At 41.7% G+C, this 13,511-nt stretch overlaps 1 protein-coding gene across 1 annotated transcript in view; it reads right to left on the reverse strand.

Annotated features, from left to right (window-relative positions):
* Positions 1–5,698, reverse strand: part of sdf4 (stromal cell derived factor 4) — an 86,029-nt gene extending 80,331 nt beyond the window's left edge. The window contains exon 1 of the mRNA XM_072586486.1: positions 5,133–5,698. Within this exon, the coding sequence (XP_072442587.1) occupies positions 5,133–5,443 (311 nt within the window). The 5' untranslated portion in view covers positions 5,444–5,698. The remainder of the gene's footprint in view (positions 1–5,132) is intronic.
* Between the last annotated feature and the right edge of the window lie 7,813 nt (positions 5,699–13,511).

The raw sequence follows: 13,511 nt of genomic DNA on the forward strand, positions 1-13,511 counted from the left end.
CCCAGAAGTCATCAAATAGATTGCACAGAAGTCAACCCCTTTAGGTTTAACTTCTATGGCTGTGCAAACAAGGATTAAAGGTTATCAAAATAAATTGAACAGGTACCAAACAAAAAGGTACATTCATCACCATCTGCTCAAAGGCCATTTGGAATGCCAATGAGTAACTCTCACCCAAATGATGCATAAAACCAAATATAGTTTCCATACACTAAACTCACATTCTTCATATACTCACTGAACACTGGTGATAACTGTATAATTACTAACACAATGTAAACATCACAGACAGAATGCAAGCTCCATCAGGATTAGGTACCAAACAAAGGTAATAAAATCTGGAGGATATCTACTGTGAAATTCTCAGCATAATGCATCTGGGAAAATTAACAAACCGTGAAATTCATAACTAATCTTGGAGGAAACTGTTTGGGAGAGGTCACAGCACAGAAACAGATAAGTGGATATTTTAAGCGTGGCCTTACAGTAAGTCTGTAGTAGAGAGTAGTGTAGGTTCTTTCTCAATTGTATGTTTTATTGAGATATGCCTCCTGATTAAGCCATAAGTATTAATTTAATCTGGAGCAGTGTTTTGTACAGGAATAAGACAGTGCTATTTTCTGGGTCTGTAGATTGAAAGAAGCAAAAATGGCCTTTAGCAGAGTGATACGCTTTTCTTGTCGAATGTGGGAGTTTAGGAAGAGTTTACCAGTTACTGAGGATTATATCTGCGATAAATGGCATTGGTTCCAAATCCGATCAGATCGATTGGATCAGTTGGAGAGACAGTTAAAGGCAATAAGGAATTTACAAGAGCAAGGGGCTGTGATGGATGGCAGTTATAGGAAGGAGGAAAAATCGCAGATACAGTCACATAGATGGGTTAACTCCAGGAAAGATAAGCGAGGTAGGTAGGTAGTGCAGGAGTCTTCTGTGGCGATCCCGATTTCAAACAAGTATGCGGTTTTGGAAAATGTAGGGGGTAATGGATTCTCAGTGGAACGTAGCACGAACAGCCATGTTTTTGTATTGATACTAGCTGTAATGCAATGAGATGTATCAGGTTCCAAAAGATCGACTGTGTTAGAGGATTCTCTAATCTGAGGTACAGAAACACATTTCTGTGGCCAGCAGTGAAAAATCAGAATAGTGTGTTGCGTCCCTAGTGCCAGGATCAAGGGTGTCTCAGAGAGGGTGCAGACTATTCTCAGGGGAAAGAGAACAGTCGAGGTCATTATACACATCGGAACCACTAACACAGGAAATGAAAAGGTTGAGATTCTGAAGGGAGATTAGAGAGTTAGGCAGGAATTTAAAAAGGATATCCTTAAGGGTAGTAATATCTGGATTAATCCCAGTTCTACGAGCTAGCGAGGGCAGGAATAGGAGGATAGAGCAGATGAATGCATGGCTGAGGAGCTGGTGTATGCGAGAAGCATTCACATTTTTTTGATGATTGGAAGCTCTGTTGGGGTAGAAGTAACCTGAACAAGAAGGATGAATTGCACCTAAATTGGAAGGGGACTAATATATTTGCAGGAGGTGCACTGGAGCTGCTTGGAAGGATTTAAACTAGTAAGGTGTGTGCATGCGTATGCGTGTGCATGTGGCGGGGGGGAGGGGGAGGAAACCCAGGGAGATAGTGAGGAAAGAGATCAATCTGAGACTGGTACAGCTGATAAATGAAGTCAGTCAGGGCAGGCAGGGACAAAACAGAGAACAAGGTAGGACTGATCAATTAAACGGTACTTATTTCAATGCAAGAGGCCTAACAATGAAGGCAGATGAACTGCGGGCATGGTTAGGAACATGGGACTGGGATATCATAGCAATTACAGAAACATGGCTCAGGGATGGGCAGGACTGGCAGCTTAATGTTCCAGGATATAAATGCTTCAGGAAGGATAAAAAGGGAGACAAGAGAAGAGGGGGAGTGGCATTTTTGATAAGGCATTACAGCTGTACTGAGGGAGGATATTCCCAGAAATACATCCAAGGAATTATTTGGGTGGAACTGAGAAATAAGGAAGGGATGATCACCTTATTGGGATTGTGTTATAGACCACCTAATAGTCAGCAGGAAATTGAGAAACAAATTTGTAAGGAGATCTCAGTTATCTGTAAGAATAATATGGTGGTTATGGGAGGGGATTTTAACATTCCAAACACAGACTGGAACTGCTTTCATGTTAAGAGTTTAGATGAAAATGAATTTGTAAAGTGTGTACAAGAAAATTTTCTGATTCAGTATGTGGATATACCTACCAGAGAAGACGCAAAACTTGACATACTCTAGGGAAGTAAGACAGAGCAGGTGACTGAGGTGACAGTGACCTAATTCCATTAGTTTTAAAATAGTGATGGAAAATGATAGACCAGATCTAAAAGTTGAAGTTCTAAATTAGAGAAAGGCCAATTTTGATGGTATTAGGCAAGAAGTTTCAAAAGTTATTGGGGGCAGATGTTCACAGGTAAAGGGATGGTTGGAAAATAGGAAGCCTTCAGAAATTAGATAATGGGAGTCCAGAGACAGTATAATCCTGTTAGTGTGAAAGGAAAGGCTGGTAGGTATAGGGAATGATGGATGACTAAAGAAACTGAGGGTTTGCTTAAGAAAAAGAAGGAAGCATATGTCAGGTATAGACAGGAGAGATTGAGTGAATCCTTAGAAGAGTATAAAGGAAGTAGGAGTATACTTAAGAGGGAAATCAGGAGGGCAAAAAGGGACATGAGATTGGATTGTCCTTAACTCTACTTGCCAAAGCTAAGGGTTTTTACAAATACATTACAGACAAAGGGTAACTAGGAAGAGAATAGGGCCCCTCAAAGATCAGCAGGGCAGCTTTTGTATGGAGCCGCAGAGATGGGGGGAGATACTAAACGAGTATTTTGCATCAGTATTTACTGTGGAAAAGGACATGGAAGATATACCTTGTTGGGAAATAGATGGTGGCATCTTGAAAAATGCCCATATTACAGAGAAGGAAGTGCTGGATGTTTAGAAACGCATAAATGTGCCTAATTCCCCAGGACCTAATCAGGTGTACCCTAGAACTCTGTGGGAAGCTAGGGAAGTGACTGCTGGGCGTCTTGCTGAGATACTTGGATCATCGATAGTCACAGGTGAGATGCCGGAAGACTGGAGGTTGGCTAACATGGTTCCACTGTTTAAGAAGAGTGGTAAAGACAAGCCAGGGAACTAAAGACCGGTGAGCCTGATGTCAATGGTGGACAACTTGCTTGAGGGAATCCTGAGGGAGAGGATGGACATGTATTTGGAAAGGCAAGGATGGCAACATGGCTTTGTGCTTGGGAAATCGTGTCTCACAAACTTGACTGAGTCTTTTGAAGAAGTAACAAAGCGGATTGATGAGGGCAGAGCAGTAGATTGAACTATATAGACTTCAGTAAGAGTTCGACAAGGTTCCCCAAGGTTAGATCTCATGGAAAACAGAGAGAACTAGCCATTTGGATACAGAACTGACTCAAAGGTAGAAGACAGAGGTGGTGGAGCAGGGTTGTTTTTCAGACTGCAGGCCTGTGATTAGTGGAATGCCACAAGGATCGGTGCTGGGTCCTCTACTTTTCTTCATTTATATAAATGATTTGGATGCGAGAAGATGTACAATTAGTTAGTTTGCAGATGACACCAAAATTAGTGGTGTAGTGGACATCGAAGGTTACCTCAGATGACAACAGGACCTTGATCAGATAGGCCAATGGGCTGAGAAGTGGCAGATGGAGTTTAATTTAGATAAATGTGAGGTGTTGTATTTTGGGAAAGCAAATCTTAGCAGGACTTATACACTTAATGGTAAAGTCCTAGGGAGAGTTGCTGAACAGAGACACCTTGAAGTGCAGGTTCATAGCTCCTTGAAAGTAGAGTCACAGGTAGATAGGATAGTGAAGGTGTTTGGTATGCTTTCCTTTATTGATCAGAGTATTGAGTACAGGAGTTGGGAGGTCAGTTGTGGCTGTACAGGAAATTGGTTAGGCCACTGTTGAAACATTGCGTGCAATTCTGGTCTCTTTCCTATCGGAAAGATGTTGTGAAACTTGAAAGGGTTCAGAAACTATTTATAAGAATGTTGCCATGGTTGGAGGATTTGAGCTATAGGCAGAGGTTGAATAGTCTGGAGTTGTTTTCCCTGGAGCGTCGGAGGCTGAGGGGTGACCTTATAGAGGTTTATAAAATTATGAGAGGCATGGATAGGATAATTAGACAAGGTCTTTTCCCTGGGGTGTGGGAGTCCAGAACGAGAAGACATATGTTTAGGGTGAGAGAGGAAAGATATAAAAAGAGACCCAAGGGTCAACTTTTTCACACAGAGGGTGGTAAGTGTATGGAATGAGCTGGCAGAGGAAGTGGTGGAGGCTAGTATCATTGCAACATTTAAAAGGCATCTGGATGGGTATATGAATAGGAAGGGTTTGGAGGAATATGGGCCAGATGCTGGTACGTGGGACTAGATTGGGTTGGGATTGACAAATTGGACCGATGGGTCTGTTTCCATGCTGTACATCTATGATTCTATACTGAACAACTTATATTCATATCGCACTGGAACATTCAAAGTTGCTTTGCAGGAACACGTTGAAACGGAACTATTACACCAAAGCATTACACCACAAAAGGAGATATTGGTCAAGGGGTCCAAAAGAGGAACGTTTGAAGTGAAAGGGAGAGATGGTGGTGTGTTTGGAAAGATTTCCACAGCTTTGAGCCTTGGCAACTGAAAGTGCAACAACCAAACAAGGAGCACTTAAATTTCAAAATGTTAGATTACAACAGAAAGATAAGTGCGCACATTTCTCAGATGTGGGTTTGGAGAAGAACGTAAGCCATGTTGGAACTTGAAAAGCAAATGAAAATTGTGCAATCAAGAATATTAAGCGTAACATTCTCTCGAATGACGTTCCTAATCTTGGTTCAAAGATCAGTGCCAAACATAAAGCATCAGCCCCACACAATTACTATTAAAAATCTCATCCTAATTTTAGAAACAATTATCTACCAACTAGACTAGGATTAAGCACCGACACTCGACTTTCTGAATTACTGTCTTTTTTAAAAGCTATGGGCCCAGCTATGTCTCCCGCCGAAGAAATAAAATGCTGTCAACAGTACTCACTTTTCAAAAATGGCAATGAGCTTCTTTCGGTTTCTGACGGGCTCGGAGTCCGCCTCAAACTCGTCCATCTCCTTGCCCAGGAAGACCTCCTGATGGAAATCCTTGTTCAGGACACCCCCCTTCTCCAGTTTGAGCCCGCTCAGGTGGTTCGGGGGTTGGATCTCGTTTTCATCCAGCCTGGCGCCCGGCTTCTCCCGCTTGACGGCCGAGTTGTTGGTCGGCCGGGCGTAGACATCGACCATCAGAAAGACGCAGAAGCCGCTCAGGTAAATGCTGGCGACGCTGCACAGCACCGACTTCCCCGAGGCCATGGTCAGAGCAACCGGGCCCGAACACCCAATGGCCTCCCTCGCGCTGGTCCGCCCAACTGCGTCAGCCTCAGGTACCTGTCACATCCCCCTCCTCACCTTCCCCCCTTATACAGCCGGGAAGGCAATGTCCTCCTATAACCCGCCGAGGTGGAGAGGAGAACGGGATCAAGTGAGGGGTTGTCACCGTGCTCTCTATACCCGGAGATCACTGACCAACCTCCCCCCCCACCCCCGACACCGGGACATCAAACCTCCAGCTGCCCCCGCCAGCAAAAATTCAACACCAACCCCGGAAGGAGGAAATACCGGCCCCGACCAGGCAACGCCCACTCAGGCTCCCCCTAGCCTGGAGGACTGCCTTTACACCCGCCATCCGTGCCACGCTTTGATTGGTTGAAGGGTGCAGTAACAACAGAAGCTTGCATTTATGTCATGATTTGGAGGAGCTGGTATTGGACTGGGGTGTACAAAGTTAAAAATCACACAACATCAGGTTATAGTCCAACAGGTTTATTTGGAAGCACTAGCTTTCGGAGTTCTGCTCCTTCCATATAAACCTGTTGGACTATAACCTGGTGTTGTGTGATTTGTAACTTTGCATTTATGTATCACCCTCGCAGTACTAGAACACCCTTTCCAAATTATTTTAACTTATTCATTCATGGCATGGGGAATATCGCTGACGCGGGCAACATAGAGTCACCAGATTCGAGGTGTTAACTTTACTTTCTCTCCACAGATGCTGCCAGACCTGCTGAGTTTTTTCCAGCAATTTCTTTTTTTGTTTCAGGTCTCCAGATTCCCAGTTTTGCTTTATTTTAGCGCAACATTTTATTCCCATCCCTATTTGCTCCTGGACAAAGTGGTGGTGAGTCATGTTCTTTAGAAACTGAGTGGGTTAAGGACACCCTCAATGTTGTTACCAACTTTCGGAATTTTGACCCAGCACAGTGTAAGAATGACCATGTAGTTCCAATGGTGTGGGTCTTGGAATCCCACAATTGACAGTGCACCTATTGTTCAGGGGGTTCCTCAATTTATGATAGTTCTCGATGGAATGTACCAAATTGTTGAGTGTCTGGGTTAGGAGGAAAAAAAAAACTGGCTCCCCTTCTTTATTCACCTGCATTCACTTCCCCATTGTTTAGTTACAACAAAGGTTAATTTAAAAATAAATCCCTGTCCTGGTGAATACCCTTCTCTCAGACCCAAATGAACTTATGTTTCAAAAAATGCAAATTAAATTAGGCTTTTCTTGAGTCAACAAAGAGTATATTTATTACTTACTACATATAAAAACAACTAGTGACACAACAGACAAGCACACAGGTTAGAAATAAGGGGTAATCCCAAATAAAAGTTTTTAAAAATGCAGATCGTAGTCTGAATTGTTGACGGAATTGAACAAGGTTCTAACTGGGAGACATAACACAACAAAAGCACTATACTGTATATGTTAAATGCAATTCTCCTTTCGTGGGTGGCACGGTAGTACAGTGCTTAGCACTGCTGCCTCACAGCGCCAGAGGCCCGGGTTCAATTCTCGCCTCAGGAGTGGAGTTTGCACGTTCTCCCTCTGTCTGCGTAGGTTTCCTCTGGGTGCTCCGGTTTCCTCCCACAGTCCAAAAGATGTGCAGGTCAAGTGAATTGGCTATGCTAAATTGCCCGTAGTGTTAGGTAAGGGGTAAATGTAGGGTTATGGGTGGGTTGCGCTTTGGCAGGGCGGTGTGGACGTATTGGGCCGAAGGGCCTGTTTCCTCACTGTAAGTACATTACAATGAATTTCTTCATGCTTCCTCCTGTCATACAGCATGGTCTAACTCATCCATGCCAATAAGCTATCCCATTTGCCCCATATCTGTCTAAACCCTTCCTATTCCAGATGCCTTTTAAATGTTGTAAGTGTACCCACCTCCACCAGTTCCTCTGGCAGCTCATTCCATAGATACACTACCCTGTGTGAAAAAGTTACCCCTTGGGTCCCTTTTATATCTTTCCCCTCTCACCTTAAACAGATGGCCTCTAGTTGTAGACTCCCCCACCCTAGGAAAAAGACTTTGGCTATTCACTCTAACCATGCCCCGACTGATTTTATAAACCTTTGTAAGGTCACCCCTCAGTCTCTGATGCTTGAGGGGAAAAAGCTCCAGCCTATTCAGCCTCTCCCAATAGCTCAAATCCTCCAGTCATGGCAACATCCTTGTAAATATTTTCCACATTCTCTCAAGTTTAAAAACATTCCTTTAGATGAAACTCTTGCTGGCTTGATTTTTCATCCACACTCAAATTGTCAATTCAGTTTCCTTGTTTAAATATTGTGTTCTTACGGGATAGTTCATTTTCCTTTTGTTTAAATACTTATTGACCAAAACGACATTAAGTGCTATTCATATATCCCAACCAAAGCTGCCACCACATCAATATATGCTAGATTTCTATACAATGTTTGATTGATTAAGTGTCATATTTCATTATTTTGGTTGATCAGATTATTATCTGTAACATGGAGAGTGGCTAAAGTCTCAATAGACCTTAGTCAGACCTTGATAAGAATCCTTACCCTGCATATCAATGACTGAAATGTTACAAAGACTACCATATGATCATCCTTCTCCTTATAGATAATGGATAATAGTTCATTAAGGCAGGGCACATTTTTTGTACCATATGTTGAATGATTTAGATAAACGATTGAATCTCCAAAAATGAGCTTCAGAACTAAACTGGTTACACATATACACACACACCTTGCAAGCTTTCCATGCTTACAATTTATCTGACAGGAGTTCAAAGTTGTCAACAATAATGTCTGAGATGAAAATGTACCTCAGGATATGTAAGTACGTCTAATTAAAAGTCTATAGTGCAAATCGAGTGAAGTTACATCTGAAAGCTTAGATATGTCAAAAAGGTATCTTCTCAGAATAGTCAAACTTTTTAAGATCATGTCACAATATCTGTGTGACATATAAATCTTCTGCAACTAATCTGCTCCCCTAATAGAAGTGATACTTATACAATATTTTCATAACCTTACAAAACCCCATACTTTGCATTTCCAGTACAAAATGGAATATGAAATAATGTTAATCATGGAATGTTACAGTACAAAGGGAGGTCATTTGGCTCATCAAGCCTATGGTGGTTCATTATGAAATTCTCAATTAATTCAACATCCTATTCTATTCCTATAACCTCGCAAATGTCTCCTTTTCAAACACTACTCCAATTCCTCTTTAAAAGTCTGATTATGTCCAGGGAGCTGGGACTATTGCCATTTTATGCCAGGTTGTTGGATGTCATTGTGGTGAAAGATCAGTATGCTCATTGCTATTTCCCACATTATGAATGAAGTCGTATTGATTAAATAAGATCGCAAAGGAGTGTACAATCTTTAGTAACTTGGTGCCATCAGTTGGAGGAAACTTGCTTGAAAATCCACAATCCCATGACTTGGTATTCAGCATAAAATGGGACCTGAATTTGCCTGAATTTTGGCAGGAGAAAGTGGTGGTAGTGTAGTTAAAGGACAACCTGAAAGCCGGATTCAGACTCAGCGATTTACAGATATCACTGTGAAGCAAATTAATGACCAGAATCAGCCATAGTATGCAGAAAGTCATTGGGGAAAGTTTAGATATAGATAATTAATGTGGCTGTGTACAATAAAAACCAATGGCAGCAAAGCAAGGAAGGTTCTGGTAGGATGAATTATTTAGTTAAAGATTGTATCCAGGTAGCTCAGCTCCCCATTCTTTGTCTATATTTTTCATGGTTATCTTTAGCACTATTTAGTGTAGCTGCTTCCTTGTAAAATGTATACATAATTTTAACAATTCTAATAAGTCTTTGATACATCCTAAAATACCCTATTACTAATCCAACAAAATGCTTGCTATGGTTTTTATACCAAATAAACTGGGTATGTGTCTTTCCACACACTTTTCTTCAGTTCAACATCCTTTCCTGTTTTCACCTACAAAATATAATTTCTAAATTATTTTTATATGGTTGAAACAAAAGCAGTGCATGTACATGTTATTTTTGTCTGCAAAGAACAGTAGCCTGTCATACAGTCGGAATCACACAGCATGGAAACAGACCCTTAGGTTCAACCAGACCACGCCGATCATAATCCTAAAATAAACTAGTCACACCTGCCTGCACTTGGCCCATATCCCTCCAAACATTTCTTAATGTACGTACTTAACAACTATTAAGAAATCTAGAAGTAAATCTATAAATAAGCCTCTAACCTCAGGAGCAGCTGCAAGATCCATGCTGCTCTCAGTCCACCAACCAGCAGAACAGATTACAGTATACTGCACAATGGAATTGGAACTAGTATCATTTTCAGTGGTAATCTCCTAGAAGCAGAGAATTTTTGTTAAAGTTGTTTCCACACCCGAGCAGATTGATGATTTCTTTCCAAACAGGGGTCAAACCCTGGGATTGTCCATTATTTGCATCCACCTCTATCACCAGTGGGATTGTACTTGTACTGTGTGTTTGAAAATCTTTGAATTAGCATTATAATATGGTTTAGATTATATTTATCTTCATTTTTTATTAATAAACCTTTCATTGGTAAAGTAAAATCCGCAGCATCATGTACTTATGCTTCAGCGAGAGACCACTTTATGATTTGTTTTTGTTTTCACAATGCGATCCATCAAGCAAGGGTTCTGTCAGAAATATGACATATTTAGTTGTAACATCAGCTGGTATCATAACATCAATCTTGTTGATTGTACGGGATAGATGGAGAAGTTCTATTTCTCTAAACCAATAGAGAACATTTATGGAGCACAAGTCATTATTAACCATGTAAAACAATTGGGGAACAAAACAGCGAATTTATTTGGGCTCTCAACCCATGGTGATAACATGCATATGTTTTAATAACTGCACGCCATAAAAATGGCATTTTAATATGAAGACGGCAATCCAAATATATTAGGTAGGACTGCAACCAGATCAGAGTTTGCAGACTCTAGGTAGCCATTTTGCCATATTAAATCCAGCGAAGTATGGCAAAGTTAATTGATTCTGCACAAGTGAATCCATAGTTGAAACCAGCATGATGGCCATAGAGAAAAGGGATCATGAACTCATCAACCTCCCGTGCTTTAATACATGTAGCTCTCAGCCTACACAAGTTCACCGTACTACATCCAGATGACGATCTAGATCGATTGTCTGCGTAATTCCTTGCACATTCAGGATTAGCAAACAAAATGTTGTCTGATTACAGATTCAACTGTAATCATTCACTGGTTAAATTTCCCAGGGCAATCAGTCAAAGTCAATCTGCATGGTTCAATATTTAAAAAAGACTGACTGTTAACTGTTAATTGATGCATTTTTTATGTTAATACTTCTACCCCCCCCACAGTACACTTTCCAACCAATCAACATTCTCCTCATATTCAGAATAAGTATTGTTTTTCCTTTGAATTAGTATTCCTGCAAGTCATCAAGTGTAAGACAAAAAGCAAGATACCAAGATGTGTATTCTTTTCAGGAAGTGTATAAATCAGTAAAAGCAGGCCCCAGTTAGGACAAGTGCATTCATAACTTATAAAGTGCAATCATACGTGCCTTTGTTGTACTTTTCAGTGTGTTTCCTCTTTCGAACTGTGGAGGATCAATGGAACCAAAGTAATTTCTTCTCCAGACTTAGATTGCAACAGATGGAAGCAAGAATGGTTGAAAAGAGTTGGAAACAAAGTCTCCTGATTCAACATAGTAGGAATATTTTATGAGAAATTATTTACATTTTCATTGGACTATTAAGTTACAGAACAAAGATTTGTAACCTTTCACCAATGATCACTTTCTTTCACAGAGCCAACTCCTGCAGGTCTGACCACCCATCCTGCTTGTATTCATTCCAAACACACAAGCTGAATCTTCAATGAAGGGAAACATTGAATCAGACAAATGTAAAAATTTTGAACCAAGTCACTGGTAGAGCTTTGAAAACCCCACCAACTTTTAGATCGAGAAAAACTGAACACACTGACCTGTGCTCACCTGCAAGGATTCAGATTAAGAACAGAAACTAGTTAAATATGGGCTTTAAGAGGGGATAGGTCAATCAGGAAAGGGTCTAGATTAGAGTGGTGCTGGAAAAGCACAGCAGGTCAGGCAGCATTTGAGGAGCAGGAAAAATCGACGTTTCAGACAAAGGCCCTTCATCAGGAATGAATAATTAGGAAAGGTACAGATGGGAAGCACAGGTTTGTGAATTTACCTTGTGGGAATTACAAAAGGCAGTATTTAGTGAAGAAAACATCAAGATAGATAAGAGCCTCTGCCTCTCTCCCTGGTCATTTTCTGATTACGTACTCTGTAGTAGAAATAATTCAAGCATCTGAATTGTTGGTTCAGCAATTCAAATTCTTGATCTTGCTGAATTTATTTGTGCTTTTGGTACATGACCCCCAGCCCCTTCTTAATTAACCTCTCTGTGCAGGGTTTTTAAAAAAATGCTGAATGAGTGTGATTAGTTAGAGACAAAAAAAACTGCAGATGGTGGAATCCAAGGTGGACAAGCAGGGGAAGAACACAGCAAGCCAAGCAGCATCAGGAGAAGTTAACATTTCAGGTGTAAACCTTCTTCAGGGCGTGGGTGTGTGTGTGTATGTGTGTGTGTGTGTGGGGTGGTGGTGGTGTAAGGGGAGCTTCAGATAAAAGGGAACGGGCTGGGGGAGCAGGTTGGGGAGGTAGAGCTTAGTGAACACAGATAGAAGGTATGACCTGGTTGGTTGATGGGAGGAATAAATCTTGTTGGTAGCGGGAAGGAAGGATCAATTAGAGGAATAGAAAGGAGGGAGAGGGGCTGGGAACAGAGTCGGGTGATGGGAAGAGAGGTTATTTGAAATTGGACAACTCAAAATTGAGTCCTGGGCAGCCTACAGTGTGAATGACTCAATATCAGAGTTCACCAATTTCAAATAAGCTCCCTTCCCATCACCCGACACTCTCCCTTCTATTCCTCTTATTGACCCTTCCTTTCAGCTACCAGCTGGATGCATCCTCCTGTCAACCAACCAGGTAATACCCTCGACTTGTGTTCACCAATTTCTACCTCCCCAGTTCACTCCCTTTAACTGCAGCGTCCCTTACACCTACTCCACAGCTCCCCCCTCAAGTCCTGAAGAAGGGTTACACCTGAAATGTTGACTTCTCTACTTCCTGATGCTGCCTGAATGAGCGCAATTGGCTGGCAACAGAAAATCTGGCCAGATCACTGTTCATAAAAAAAAAATCCTGCTGGCACTTCATAGAATCATAGAATTCCTACAGTGCAGGAGGAGACCATTCAGCCTAACGAGTCTGCACCAACCCTCCAAAGAGCATCCCACCCAGACCCAGTACCACCATATTCCATAATCCTACATTTACCATGACTAATCCAGGTAATCTATACAAACGGGTGGCACGGTGGCTCAGTCGTTATCACTGCTGTCTCACAGCACCAGGGTCCCAGGTTCGATTCCAGCCTTGGGCGACTGTCTGTGTGGAGTTTGCACATTCTCCCTGTGTCTGCGTGGGTTTCCCCCATGTGCAGGCCAGGTGAATTGGCCATGCTAAATTGCCAATAGTGTTAGGTACATTAGTCAGTAAATGTAGGGGAATGGGTCTGGGTGGGTTGCTCTTCGGAGTATCGGTGTGGACTGGTTGGGCTGAAGGACTTGTTTCCACACTGTAGAGAATCTAATCTAATCTAATCCCTGAACACTATTGCCAATCCGCCTAACCTGCACAACTTCAGACTGTGGGAAGAAACCTGAGCACCCAGAGGAAACTCATGCAGACAGTGGGAGAATGTGCAAACCCCACACAGATAGTTGCCAGAGAGTGGATTCGAACCTGGGTCTTGGTGCTGTGAGGGAATAATGTTAACCACTGAGCCAACAAACTGCCTTAACTAGGATGCGACATTTGAAAGCCAAGAAATAAATGTTTTCTGGTCTAGTAAATAGCTGACAGGGTAAATCTGGGCAAAAATATTTCAATTTCACGTTGATCTCTTAAAAGTTACTATTAGGAGGAAGGAAAA

This window comes from Chiloscyllium punctatum, chromosome 16 (assembly GCF_047496795.1).
Source record: "Chiloscyllium punctatum isolate Juve2018m chromosome 16, sChiPun1.3, whole genome shotgun sequence".
NCBI classification, from domain to species: Eukaryota; Metazoa; Chordata; class Chondrichthyes; order Orectolobiformes; family Hemiscylliidae; genus Chiloscyllium; species Chiloscyllium punctatum.